The 14,121-nt window shown below is 43.8% G+C and overlaps 1 protein-coding gene across 1 annotated transcript in view; it reads right to left on the reverse strand.

The window, feature by feature from the left end:
• BMPR1A (bone morphogenetic protein receptor type 1A) overlaps positions 1–14,121 on the reverse strand; it is a 174,528-nt gene that overhangs the window by 60,857 nt on the left and 99,550 nt on the right. Inside the window, exon 3 of the mRNA XM_034777384.1 lies at positions 8,182–8,396. Within this exon, the coding sequence (XP_034633275.1) occupies positions 8,182–8,248 (67 nt within the window). The 5' untranslated portion in view covers positions 8,249–8,396. The remainder of the gene's footprint in view (positions 1–8,181; positions 8,397–14,121) is intronic.

Genomic DNA, 14,121 nt, shown 5'->3' on the forward strand with positions numbered 1-14,121 from the left:
AGTGAGCTGGGGGGAGCCCGTGAGGCCGGGCAGGAGGTGAGGGGGGAGCCGGCAAGGTTGGGAACAGAGTGGGGGGAAGGAAGGAGGATACCCAGAGAAGCTGGGAAGGCGGGGGAGCCAGGCTGGGCATTGAAGTCTGAATGTGGGGGGGGACAGGCATGGAAGGGAAGGATGGAAACAGTGAGATTTCTTGCTTTATTTCTCTTTGTGCTGTTTAGCACTGGTGAATTGATTCCTTTTCTTATAGGTAATGTGCATATATGTCAGCACTTCCCCTTTTAAAAACATCTTCAGCTTCTTGAAGTGTAAAGAAAGTGTCTTAATCACTTCACTGCTTTCTCAAGATTGACAAATTTAGAATAACATCCCCCTTCCAGTGACATCTCGTGGCACCTCTTTACTTTTCAGGATTAGAGTGACATGCTATTTTAGGGAGAATGAAAGGCCATTTTTGGAAGGTGATAGCCCAGAGTGGTGGCAGGTAAGGGCCTGAATGAGGGCTGGACTCAGCTACTGGTATCAGCTATTTCTTTTTTGTCATTCAAATGGATTTTGGGTCATGGCTGACATCCCAGCCATCATGTAAAACGCTCCCCTGTGGCCTTCTGACATGCACACAGAGGTATCTCACCCCCAAGTCCCTATCCTAGGAGGGGATGGGAGGGGAAAGGAGGGGGAAGGCTGCAGGGTCATGTCCCACCTCCATGCAACCAGTGGCCTATACTTGCCACTGCCATGCTGGAGCCGCCACATTTATTTATTGACAAATAAAAAATGCAGAATTTTAAAATATTGTGCACAGAATTTTTAATTTTTTGGTGCGGAATTCCCTCAGGAATATGGGGTGCTGGGGAGCTGTGAGAAGGGCACAGGGCAGTGGGGGAGGGTCTGTGAGTGGGAGGGCGCTGGTCATAGAGATCTGCGGTGGAGCTCTCTGGGAGAGGGGCCACTGGGCATGGGTGTTGCTGGGCATAAGGGGGTGGGGGGCACTGGGCAGGGGGGGCAGTGAGGCAGGGCACACTGGCAGAGCAGGCCTGGGTTCAGGGCATGGGTAGGAGGGAAGTGCAGGGATTGGGGTAAAGGCGGCACTGTGCAGAGGTGAGTGGCAAAGGGGGCACAATGCAGGGGTTAGTGGCAAAGGGGGCGCAGGACAGGGGTGCAGGGGTTGGGGAGCCCATAGTGCCAGGGGAAATACCATGCCCACGGGGGTCGGGGCGTCAAAACACAAGTTCGCCCAGGGCATCATTTTCCGTAAGGCCAGCCTTGGTACTGAGGTATGGGGCACTCCAACAGCTGAGGAGAGTAACCGTGACTCAGGCTGCAAAGATACCATAAGATCACTCAGTATCAAAAATAACTTTGGCACAGAGTAAGTTGGTGCTGGGAGTATCTCCACTGTAGGGTTAGTCACTGGAGGTATAGAGGTCAGGGTCATCAGAACTGGGTCACAGGTGTAATGTAGACCATCTCTGCCTGAGATGGTAATGTGTGTATCTGGTGACCAGATTTTGAGCTGTGTCTGCATGGCAAATTTGGGCCATGAAATGCCTTTTGGCTGAGTAAAATGAGATGTATACATCATTTTACTGTCCAGGAGTCCTGGGGAAGGTGATCTAGACCTGTGCTTACTATGGGAATGTTGTTCCTTCCTACTCCTTTCAGGTGACTAGGTGGAGGACTCAGTGCTCCTGCATGCTGAGACTCAACTTTGAGCTTCCAGGCTCTTCAAAGGAACCAAAACCTACATTGACAAAGGCTTGTAGAGCAACTGAGGAAGCCAGTTCAGACCAAGAAGGATCTTTTTTCTCTGGCTCTGAGGAGGCTTCTATTGAGCATTCCAAGATAAAGGGTTAAAGAGGGGTCTCTTGCCTTCTGTGTTCTCTTGGAGAAGGAGCAACAAATTGAGCATCTTTCAGGGACGTGTCCCTGTCCTAGGCACAAAAAGGCACTTATGAATGTCTGTAAAGCAGAAAGCTGCATCACAGGAAGAGCAAATTTTGAACCCCAAGGACTTGGTTTCAGTCATAGCAGCTAAACCTAGGTAACAAGGAAGTTCCTACTGTGACAGGTTTCCCTCAGGGCTGCCACCTGGAACTGGGTTACCACTGAGCCCCCAATCCACCAGCCTGGGCTTCCTCTCACATAGTACTGCTGTGACAAGCTACAAAGCCCTCCAGCCTGCACTTTCACCAGCATACATACAGTAGGGGCACACCCAGCTGCAGTTACAAGCATGCTCTCTGACCAGCTCCTGCATGGGAAGGTTACTCCCAGCTCCTCAGCACCCATCCCCTCTGGAATATAAAGCTAGCTTGAACAGGAAACTGTACAGCATAAACTCATAAAATTTGCCCCCTCCCTCAATGTGAAGAGGAATATGCAACAACCTTTTGCCCCCGAGTTATGATTCCCACACACTTCCCTCCAACTCACTTGTTTAGATAAAGCAAAAACAAGTCTGTTAACTACAAAGGACAGATTTTAAGTGATTGTAAAGGATAGCGAACAGATTAAAGCAGATTACATAGCAAATAAACAAAAATGCAAACTAAACTTAATATACTAAATAGATTGACTATGAATAGCAGATTCATAGCAGAAGAATAACAGAGACTTGGTAGGATAACTCACATGACTGGAGTACCGTCATGGATGGATATACAGGTCTGTCTCATCTTACGCTGGGGTTACGTTCCACAGTCAGCGTGTTCAAGTGAAAATCAGGTATAGTCAAAATTACATTGAATGTAATGGCGGGTGGAATCGCCCACACTATAGGAACAGTATTTAAATTGTAATTTTTCTCTTTTTTTTTTGTTTTTGCCGACCGCGTAAAGTTGAATTCGCGCATGTTAAATGCACGTAAGATGCGACAGACCTGTAAACTGTTCAGGAAAGACAGGCAGGGCAGAATAGGTAGGGGAGTTGCATTGTAGGTAAGAGAGCAGTATGACTGCTCAGAGCTCCAGGATGAAACTGCTGAAAAACCAGAGTCTCTGGATTAAGTTTAGAAGTGTGAGCAACAAGGGTGATGTCATGGTGGGAGTCTGCTAAAGACCACCAGATCAGTGGGATGAAGTGGACGAGGCTTTCTTCCAGCAACTAACAGAAGTTACTAGATCACAGGTCCTGGTTCTCATGGGGGATTCCAATCACCCTGATATCTGCTGGTAGAGCAATACAGCGGTGCACAGACAATCCAGGAAGTTTTTGGAAAGTGTAGGGGACAATTTCCTAGTGCAAGTGCTGGAGGAACCAACTAGGGGCAGAGCTTTTCCTTACCTGCTGCTCACAAACAGGGAAGAATTAGTAGGGGAAGCAAAAGTGGATGGGAACCTGGGAGGCAGGGACCATGAGACGGTCGAGTTCAGGATCCTGACACAAGGAAGAAAGGAGAGCATCAGAATACAAACCCTGGACTTCAGAAAAGCAGACTTTGACTCCCTCAGGGAACTGATGGGCAGGATCTCCTGGGAGAACAACATGAGGGGGAAAGGAGTCCAGGGAAGCTGGCTGTATTTTAAAGAAACCTTATTGAAGTTGCAGGAAGAAACCATCCCAGTGTGTAGAAAGAATAGTAAATATGGGAGGCGACCAGCTTGGCTTAACGGTGAAATCCTTGCTGATCTTAAACACAAAAAAGAAGCTTACAAGAAGTGGAAGATTGGACAAATGACCAGGAAGGAGTATAAAAATATTGCTCAGGCATGCAGGAGTGAAATCAGGAAGGCCAAATCACACTTAGAGTTGCAGCTAGCAAGAGATGTTAAGAGTAACAAGAAGGGTTTCTTCAGGTATGTTAGCAACAAGAAGAAAGTCCAGGAAAGTGTGGGCCCCTTACTGAATGAGGGAGGTAACCTAGTGATAGAGGATGTGGAAAAAGCAAAGGTACTCAATGCTTTTTTTGCCTCTGTCTTCATGAACAAGGTCAGCTCCCAGACTGCTGCACTGGGCAGCACAGCATGGGGAGGAGGTGACCAGCCCTCTGTGGAGAAAGAAGTGGTTCGGGACTATTTAGAAAAGCTAGATGAGCACAAGTCCATGGGGCTGGATGCGCTGCATCTGAGGATGCTAAAGGAGTTGGCGAATGTGACTGCAGAGCCATTGGCCATTATCTTTGAAAACTCATGGCGACCAGGGGAGGTCCGGATGACTGGAAAAAGGTTAATGTAGTGCCCATCTTTAAAAAAGGGAAGAAGGAGGATCCGGGGAACAACAGGCCAATCAGCCTCACGTCAGTCCCTGGAAAAATCATGGAGCACATCTCAAGGAATCAATTCTGAAGCACTTCGAGGAGAGGAAAGTGATCAGTAATAGTCAGCATGGATTCACCAAGGGCAAGTCATGCCTGACTAGCCTAATTGCCTTCTATGATGAGGTAACTGGCTCTGTGGATGGGGGGAAAGCAGTGGACGTGTTATTAGCAAAGCTTTTGATACGGTCTCCCACAGTATTCTTGCCAGCAAGTTAAAGAAGTATGGGCTGGATGAATGGTGGATAGAAAGCTGTGGATAGAGGTGGATAGAAAAGCTGGCTAGATCGTCGGGCTCAACGGGTAGTGATCAATGGCTCCATGTCTAATTGGCAGCCGGTATCAAATAGAGTGCCCCAAGGGTCGGTCCTGGGGCCGGTTTTGTTCAATATCTTCATTAATGATCTAGAGGATGGCATGGACTGCAATCTCAGCAAGTTTGCAGATGACACTAAATTGGGAGGAGTGGTAGATACGCTGGAGGGTAGGGATAGGATACAGAGGGACCTAGACAAATTAGAGGATTAGGCCAAAAAAATCTGATGAGCTTCAACAAGGACAAGTGCAGAGTCCTGCACTTAGAACAGAAGAATCCCATGCACTGCTACAGACTAGGGACTGAATGGCTAGGCAGCAGTTCTTCAGAAAAGGACCATGGGGTTACAGTGGATGAGAAACTGGATATGAGTCAACAGTGTGCCCTTGTTGCCAAGAAGGCTAACGGCATTTTGGGCTGTATAAGTAGGGGCATTGCCAGCAGATTGAGGGACATGATCATTCCCCTCTATTTGACATTGGTGAGGCCTCATCTGGAGTACTGTGTCCAGTTTTGGGCCCCACACTACAAGGAGGATGTGGAAAAATTGGAAAAAGTCCAGCAGAGGGCAACAAAAATGATTAGGGGGCTGGAGCACATGACTTATGAGGAGAGGCTGAGGGAACTGGGATTGTTTAGTCTGCAGAAGAGAAGAACGAGGCGGGATTTGATAGCTGCTTTCAACTACCTGAAAGGGGGTTCCAAAGAGGATGGATCTAGACTGTTCTCAGTGGTACCAGATGACAGAACAAGGAATAATGGTGTCAAGTTGCAGTGGGGGAGGTTTAGGTTGGATATTAGGAAAAAGATTTTCACTAGGAGGGTGGTGAAGCACTGGAATGGGTTACTTAGGGAGGTGGTGGAATCTCCTTCCTTAGAGGTTTTTAAGGTCAGGCTTGACAAAGCCCTGGCTGGGATGATTTAGTTGGGGATTGGTCCTGCTTTGAGCAGGGGGTTGGATTAGATGACCTCCTGAGGTCCCTTCCAACCCAAATATTCTATGATTCTCACCCTAAGAGATTATACAAGCAGGCTGCAGATTCTTAAGGGGCAAGCTGCACTTGGGGGTTCCAAGCTGTAAAGCCAGGTGTTTTATTCACAGACTAAAAATCCCTTTAGCCTGGGTTCAGCACTTCCCCCAGTTCCGTCTTTGCTGCTCAGGTGTTTCCAGGAGTCTTCCTGGGTGAGGAGTAAAGAACGTCAGATGATGTCACTTCCTGACCCATACAGCCTTTGGATATGGCGGGAACCCTTTGCTCCCAAAACTTGGTTCCCAAACTGGTCCGTGGAAAAACACTGACATCCCAAGATGGAGTCCAGAGACATGTGGTCTCACCACATGTCCCTGCAGAGTCACAGCAGTCATCGCTCGGCGGCTGTCTGAAGCGCTCTCAGGAAGGCTCCCCAGGTGGGAGACAAGCCTCCCCCCAAGGCCCTCTGTTTTTTCCCCAATGGCCCACTGCCCTGAACAGGCCCTACCTTTCCCACCCACCCACCCTCGAAAGCATCCTGTCCAGCGGGCACCACCCAGATGCAACTACACCTGAAATACAGATACGTAGTTAATATTCATAAGCTCAGATACAAAAATGATACATGCATACAAATAGGACAAGCATATTCAGCAAATCACAACCTCTCCGACGACACCTTACATGACTTATCTTGCATAAAATACATCATAATTATGTCATAATGACATCACAACAATGTAACTGCGAAGAACTTGGGGTGCGTGTCACACCTACCACTAATAAAAAAACCCTGAGAAACCTATATTAACCTAACTATATAAAAGAGTAGCCAAGTCACAATGTGTGCAGAGAATCAGACAGGGGATCTGTCTCACCACCAAAGGAATTAAGAAGAAGAAACTGAGGGACAGCAGAGCCCTCTCTGCCCTTGATGCCTTCAGGTGGGACGGCACAGGGGCATCCAGGGCACACGCACCGGCCATCTTGTCTGACTTTCTGCACATTGCAGGCCACAGAACTTCACCCACCCACTCCTGTAATTGACCCCCTAACCTCTGCCTGGCTGAGTTACTGAAGTCCTCAAATCATGACTTGAAGACTTCAAGTTACAGAGAAGAGCCATCACTTGAAGAACTACAAAATAAATAATTTCCCCTTTACATGTAATTCCATCTTTGGAGGGCTCTTACTCTTGAAGAATAAGCAGCTCAAGTGACATCTAAAAATAAAACTGAGCCATCCATATGACATCAAGTAGTGATTGATGTGTGTCTGGAAAGAAGCTGCAAACCTGTTTACATATATGCACTAAATAATAGCAGTCAAATTGTCTAGAGTCCTGTTAACTGCACAGCTGTTTGGCAAAGCTATGATCAATGCAGAGGTACTGGAGCAGTCTGCAGACTTAGGAAAGAACTCTACTCTACTTCGTCTGACATGCATCTGACGAAGTGGGTATTCACCCACGAAAGCTTATGCTCCAATACATCTGTTAGTCTTAAAGGTGCCACAGGACTCTCTGTTGCTTTTTACAGATCCAGATTAACACGGCTACCCCTCTGATACTTGACAACTGTACTCTGGTATGCCCTGTGTATGCTTGTGAACGCCTCTGCAACCATAAAACTACAATTTTCCAGGTTTTTGAATGAAAGCTCAAATACTGAACAAACTGACGCTATAGGTCTCGTCCTCTCAACAGAAGATTTCTCCTTGCCCCTTAGTGGATGCACATATAGCACATCTTCTCTTAGGTATGCTCTTAAACATAACAGAAACACTGATGTACATGCATAGTACTTGATTTCCAAAATCTCACAGCTTGCGCAAATGAAAAGCAGTTTCCCCGCTACAACAAGGCCATAAACTACCACTCAATAAATATTTCTATGCTAAACTGCAACTTCCACACTTCAACCATCAAGGTTGTAGTAACGGACCACTCAAAATAAGGGTTGTGAAGTGCTGAGACTAGAGTAGAAGCAGCCCTCCTGGTTCCCAGTCATTTACATGTTCCCTTAGGCTCGGAAGCTTTTTCCGCAAGGAAAGCAGCAGGAAGATCCCGTTTACCACCACACCCTAGTTTCCCAAAACACTTGGAAGTACTAATTTGAAACGTTTAGGGTAAGTAATGATGCACATACGTAATGAACTTAGCAAAAAGCTACTGCATATGTTTAGAACGTGGATAGTCATCTGCAATTCTGGGTACTTCTTTGTACCATTTGAGGCTGACTGATCACTTGTCCATAGTAACATCAATACATGCCTATGATATCAGACCCATAAAGAAAATACAAGTTATCCACATTTGTGTAAGGAAATATAAATAAAATCTTCCCTTTTATGCAGACATGATACCAATCACCATTAGTGAGACCCACTCATGCACACTGAGAAAGATAGAAAAGATCTAACATTTAAATCAATTTATACACTTGTCACTAAATTTACTCCCTCACAATTTTCTAACACAAATGTGCAACTGATTAGCCACACAAACTTTACTCTTGTAAAAGAACAGTACTGTACATTCAGATATTTGAAAGGACCCATATCATAAAACCACTGGAATTTATAGCCACTCCAAATGAAAGATTATTAAAAAAACAATGAGATTTAAACAAATATGAATTTACCTTGAACATGAAGACTGATGAACAGATAGGCTCCCAGTAATCTGACGTATACTTTCAGTTGAGTCATAGTTCACTTTTAATCCTTCCCGTGCACTGTCACCCTTAGCAACTGGCCCTGCTGCTTGACAAATTTTAAACGTGGTTTGTTCAGTGAAGCCTGATGAGATTTGGCGGCTGACAGTAGTGATGATTTAATAAATATTCCAACTTGTCTCCTGAAAGAAAGTGAAATTAAGGTGTTTAGCAAAAGTTTAAAATTCCTCCAAGCCTTCTGAAACATTAAAAAAAAAAAAAAAGGGAAAAAAATGCAGAAAATGTTTTCAGTGGACAGAACATAACTAGCCTACTGAATACATTAAGATTAGCCCCAACATAAATGCTAGTTTTAATTATCCTAAGATTTACTATTCAAACTATATAACAAAATACTTGGGAATACAACACGTGGTTCAAAATTACATTCTAAAATGTGTATCAAGATTATTAGCACACAACAGATGACTGTGTAATTCAGGCTCACATATAGGTATCATGCGGTTGACTACATTAGCGTGTAAAGTCTGTTTAAAAATTGTTATATCTAAACCTATTATAATTTATTCCTATTATACTACTAAATAGTGAGCAAGAACTTTTATCTATAATTTGCCAGGTCTCTACAGCAACAAAATCACATTGCAGTCTGCCATCACACTTCAGAAAAAGCTTGAAGAGCAGCCAGCATGTCAATGAAAAATATAATTACATGGAAAGGAAGTCAAATTAACCATTTATTTTTACTACTATAACAAGTAAGGTGTACTGTACAAGACTACTTAAAAAGTTAACCTTAAAAATATATTTAGTGATTTTAATTTTACATTCAGGCTCTAAGAAACATCTAACAAAGTATAGTATCTGTGCCCTCTTTTTGAGAGCCAATATATTATAAAACTTTCTGAAAAAGATGCTGCATTCCAGCATGCAACACCAGTTAAATCAATTATTAATATGCCCTCTAGACCCATCTTAGAAAATTTGTATCTTCCTGGCTTTCCATGAGCAGTTTTGTGCAGACAGCAAGCCTCCACTGAAAAATCATGGCTGCTACATGGATGCGCACTTGGCTATAAAGTTAAAAAAAAAATTATAATCTGTTCATTCACTGAAAAGAAATAGGCAAGACAGTCAAACTTAAAAATCACCTTTTCAGGACCACAGTAGACAAGTATTATGGTTAAATTAAAATTCAGCAGTCGTAGTCACATTCTTCCCTAATAAAGATTTTACAGTGATTAATTAAAGGAAGCATAATTAGGTCTCGAAGGACTAAAAAGCAACTCGGACACCTAAGCAGTTAACGGAGACAAAGGAGATTTTGTATTAAGATGAACAGAACACTGATTTTGCCTTTCTTTGGCCTCTTGTTTCAGTGGGCTTGAACCCTATGACCCCTGTCAGCCTGGCGCTATTCTTGAATGCAAAAATTTGTATTTGTTCAAAGATGTACTGCAATTACTGTTGGTGACCACTTCCACCATAAATAACTCAATCAGTCTGTTGGTAGGACCCAAGAAGTTTTCATTTTAATTAGTGATTCAGAGGCATTTAACATGGAGGCAAATTAGTGGCAGAGCAGGGAGGTGTCTGTCACTTTCAATTTGTACGGGTAGGGGGCATGCAGCCTTCGACCTGTGGCCTACTTTTCACACATCTGTGACTTCTTATGAAGTAACAAAGAGGCTTCATCACAAGAAACACAGAATTGCTGCAGAGGAAGACTATATTTGTGGCTAATGAGCCACAAAGCCATAAAACACTGGGGAAGTCCCTAACTGCAACATACTATGCAATGATATTTTTTCTATTATTAATAAGGCTTCACAGGACACATTTCCATATTTAAAAAGTAATGACATTAATGTTGGCGTGTACTCTATATACTACACGATGCAAATATTCTGAAAACAAACTATAAAACACTTTAATTACTATCTTTAGTGAAAGTTTTAAGCAACATAAAAACAAATATTCATTCTTTGAAATAATTCATTTTTAAATTAAATATTAGTGTCTGGGAATCAGTAAGGAAGCAACTTAGTAATTATGAAACCTCAATATAGCAGTATTAAATATGAATGTTGTCACTTTCTGTGTTAAATTTTCAGGAGAAAGAAGGAGAAGTCTAGAAATTTCGACTCTTAATAAAATACTTAAAAATGAAAGAGTCAGTTGAGTTTCTATTTAATGCAGAAGGGTAAAAAAAGCCATGATTTCTTCTCAAGCTCTAGTATGCAGGATAATCTGATATGTACTGTTTAATTCTTTTTTAAAGCGTTATTTCTTTATGGAGGTTTGCAAGGTATAATACGCACAGTAGGGTCTTACTATCCCGCACTCTGCTAACCCAACTATGCTGTAATTTGCACACACAAAAATGTGGTCTCACTCCATTTCTTAGCAAAGATTTCATAGAAGATTGCTGAAGCCAAGTGTCATAAAAATTACTGTATTTTGTAAAAACATACCACACCACATCTACTAGTATTTATTTAAGATACTTAAAGAAGTATCTTAAATAAACCACAATTGAGAAAATGGAGTCATTTTAGTGATCCATTGGTGTCAATGGGGCTTCATCTGTCTGACCCTGTGTAGTTCTCACTGCTGGAACGGACCCAACAGTGGTTCCAACCACATGGCCCGTGCTCCAGGAGCTGGGGGATGTTGGCCAGTCAGCACTCCTCCCTTCCAAGAGCCTCCCAGAGGAGGGGACTAGCAGCTACAATGGTGCCCCTTCATAGAGTGTGTCCCTCCCTCGCTTCTGGGCTTGCCCCTCTTTGCCTCTGGCCCCATCAAGTTTCCCCACCCACTGAGACAGGTGGGTGACACTTTGAGCAAGTTCACTTACTGCATAATTTGCACAAATCATTACTTCAAAAATGGAACTCTAACGTAGAATTAAAAGAAGCTCCAATGTGTGGTTTCATCTAATATATGATTAATTTTATCCCTACACCTAAAACAGTTTATATATTCTAATAATTTAAAAATATCATCCCCCTTGCAAACAGGAAATACAATGAAGTTTTCACAGGGGTGTGTGATTACTGTAAGTTACATTTGGCTTATTTTCTCTCTGAACTTGACCAGCATGGAAAATTATAACATCGGAAGTTTAGTACTGTTTATTTCTAATTTTGGGGTGCTGTTTTCGTTATGGAAGTGAGATATTATCCTTATGAAATTTTCAAAACCATTCTTACCCTCCTTTCCCAAAATATTTATGTATTTTTGTTCTTATTATAGCACTAAAAACATACTTTGTAGCTGGATCATTCCTATCTTAATTTTTTAAAAATAAATCTGTATGCAACAAAATATTTAAATTTTCCATAACTTCTGAAACTATTCAGATTTGGGACATGCACGTTGCCACTTAAAAGATTTCTCTCAAAAGTGACCTGCTAATAAAATTCAAGGGGTGTGTGTGATCTATTTTTGTTTCTCTCTGATATATACATATGATCTTAAATTTGTTACTAGTTAATTCCAATTTTTTTGAAATGTTAATGTTAAATCTGGTCTTCCTGAGGTCAAGATAGGTCACAAATGAGTCTTGAGAGTTTTCTTATCCCTCATTTGAGCTTGTCTTCTTAAGTATACATCATGTCTTTAATTTAAAATAGATGTCAAGTCTACCTGTTCTCCACTTGTCTACAAAGTACTTTTCCAGATTAGGAAAATAAGGTGTGCTTGAGAAAGCGTTAACATAATCTTAAACATGACCTTGCGTCTAGTGTAGACACAGTTCAATACCTTAAATACATGAGCTGCCCATGTTTGAGTCCTACAAAAAGCCTCAGAAAAATTAGGTGAATATTTAATATTCTCTATTTAAAAAAACAACAACAAAATTTTACATCTAAAGGCAAAGATGCCAACCTTGCGGTAAGACTTTCAGGGATGTTAATGGGGAAAAAAAGGGGAGGAATTAGGGAGGTTGCCTGGGCCTCTCTCTGCTCTCCTCCACTCCCCCCAGAGAAACTGAAACCTCTCTCCTGCTGTCCTCTCCCCTACCTGTTTATAGCCAGCTGGCGAATCCTGGGATCCCTGGACCTCTCCCTCCCTCAATGTGCCCCACTCTCAAATAGGGAGGAGAGTCAGACCTAGGAAAGCTGCCCTCCTATGTGGCCTCGGGCCTGGATCTTCTTCCCAGGATGATCCTCTGCCTCTTCTCCTTGCTTTGACACATTCACTCTCTCCTCCTCCCGCCCCTTCTCCCCCCCACAGCTTCTCCTCCCACTGCAAACTTTGCAGTGAGGGGTTGATGGGAGGCAAGCCCCAGCAGAGATTCACTGCCCAAGCCACAAGCTGTACATTACACTCTAACTGAGCTGTGTGGACTCTTGATGCATTCTAAGTACCTAGAGTACATTACCACAGTCCAGCAGGGTCTATGTGGGGCAGTTAGAGACAGCATACAGCCTGTGGCATGGGCAGTGAATCCAGTAGTGCCACAACCCATTCAAAATCGCTGTGGCTTGCCTTCTTTTAGACTTTCAGTGCAGTCTGTGCACGTGTCACTGGAGAGAGAGAGAGAGAGAGAGAACATCCTCCCATGGCCGTGGTACTATTTTCTGTGTTCATCGGACCCCAGTGGTGGTGAGTGATACACACGCGCACATACACACTTTTAAATGTATGTATAAAATGTGTGTTTAGAAGATTTAAGCCTGAATTAGTCATTTCATAATTGCATGTAAAAATTGGAAGGAAAATGAGGGACGGAGGCATCACTGAAAATGGTGCCAAAAACAACATAATCCAGTTTTTTCTTTTCTTTTACAGGTCCCTGATAAAGTGCATTGCCTCAGTCAAAATTAGTATCAGTATGTGGTTAGTCAAAGATGGAATTTCTCCATAAAATATCTGATTTTGATAATGACATACAATAAAGAACGGTTACTTACCTTCTGTAACTGTTGTTCTTCGAGATGTGTTGTTCACGTCCACTACACATTAGGTGTGCGCGCGCCACGTGCACGGACGTCGGAAACTTTTTCCCTTAGCGGCTCCCGTCGGGTCGGCAGGGTCCCCCCCTCCCGCCAGAGCAGCACCCCGCTCTAGGGTATATATATCCCTGCAGACCCGACCCCTTCAGTTCCTTCTTGCCGGAGACTCCGACAGAGGGGAAGGAGGGTGGGAAGTGTAATGGACATGAACAACACATCTCGAAGAACAACAGTTACAGAAGGTAAGTAACCGTTCTTTCTTCTTCGAGTGATTGTTCACTTCCATTACACATTAGGTGACTCCCAAGCTTACCATTGGAGGTGGGTAGGAGTCAAGGTACAACTGACTGTAGCACAGCCCGTCCAACCACCGCGTCCTCTCTGGTCTGATGGTGGATCGCGTAGTGGGCTGTAAACGTATGCACGGACGACCAGGTGGCCGCTTTACAGATTTCCTGGATAGGAACCTGTGCCAAGAAGGCTGTTGAGGACGCTTGGGCCCTAGTCGAGTGAGCCCGGATCTGTGGGGCCGGAACGTTGGCAAGCTCATAACATGTGCGTATACAATGCACAATCCATGCCGATAAGCGCTGTGTCGAGATAGGCAGGCCTCTCATACGTTCTGCAACGGCAATAAACAGCTGAGGTGTTCTGCGGAACGACCTGGTCCGCTCCAGATAGAACGCCAATGCCCTCCGAACATCGAGGGTATGGAGGCTGCGGTGGCAAGGGTCCGTATGGGGTTTAGGGAAAAACACCGGTAGACAAATGTCCTGCCCCATGTGAAACTGCGAGACCACTTTTGGGAGGAATTTGGGGTGCGGTCTCAGTTGCACCTTATCCTTATGGAAAACTGTATAAGGGGGTTCTGAAATGAGGGCCCTCAATTCCGATACCCTCCTGGCCGATGTGATGGCCACGAGAAACGCCACCTTCCACGAGAGGT

This window comes from Trachemys scripta, chromosome 7 (assembly GCF_013100865.1).
Source record: "Trachemys scripta elegans isolate TJP31775 chromosome 7, CAS_Tse_1.0, whole genome shotgun sequence".
In the NCBI taxonomy this organism is placed as follows: domain Eukaryota; kingdom Metazoa; phylum Chordata; order Testudines; family Emydidae; genus Trachemys; species Trachemys scripta.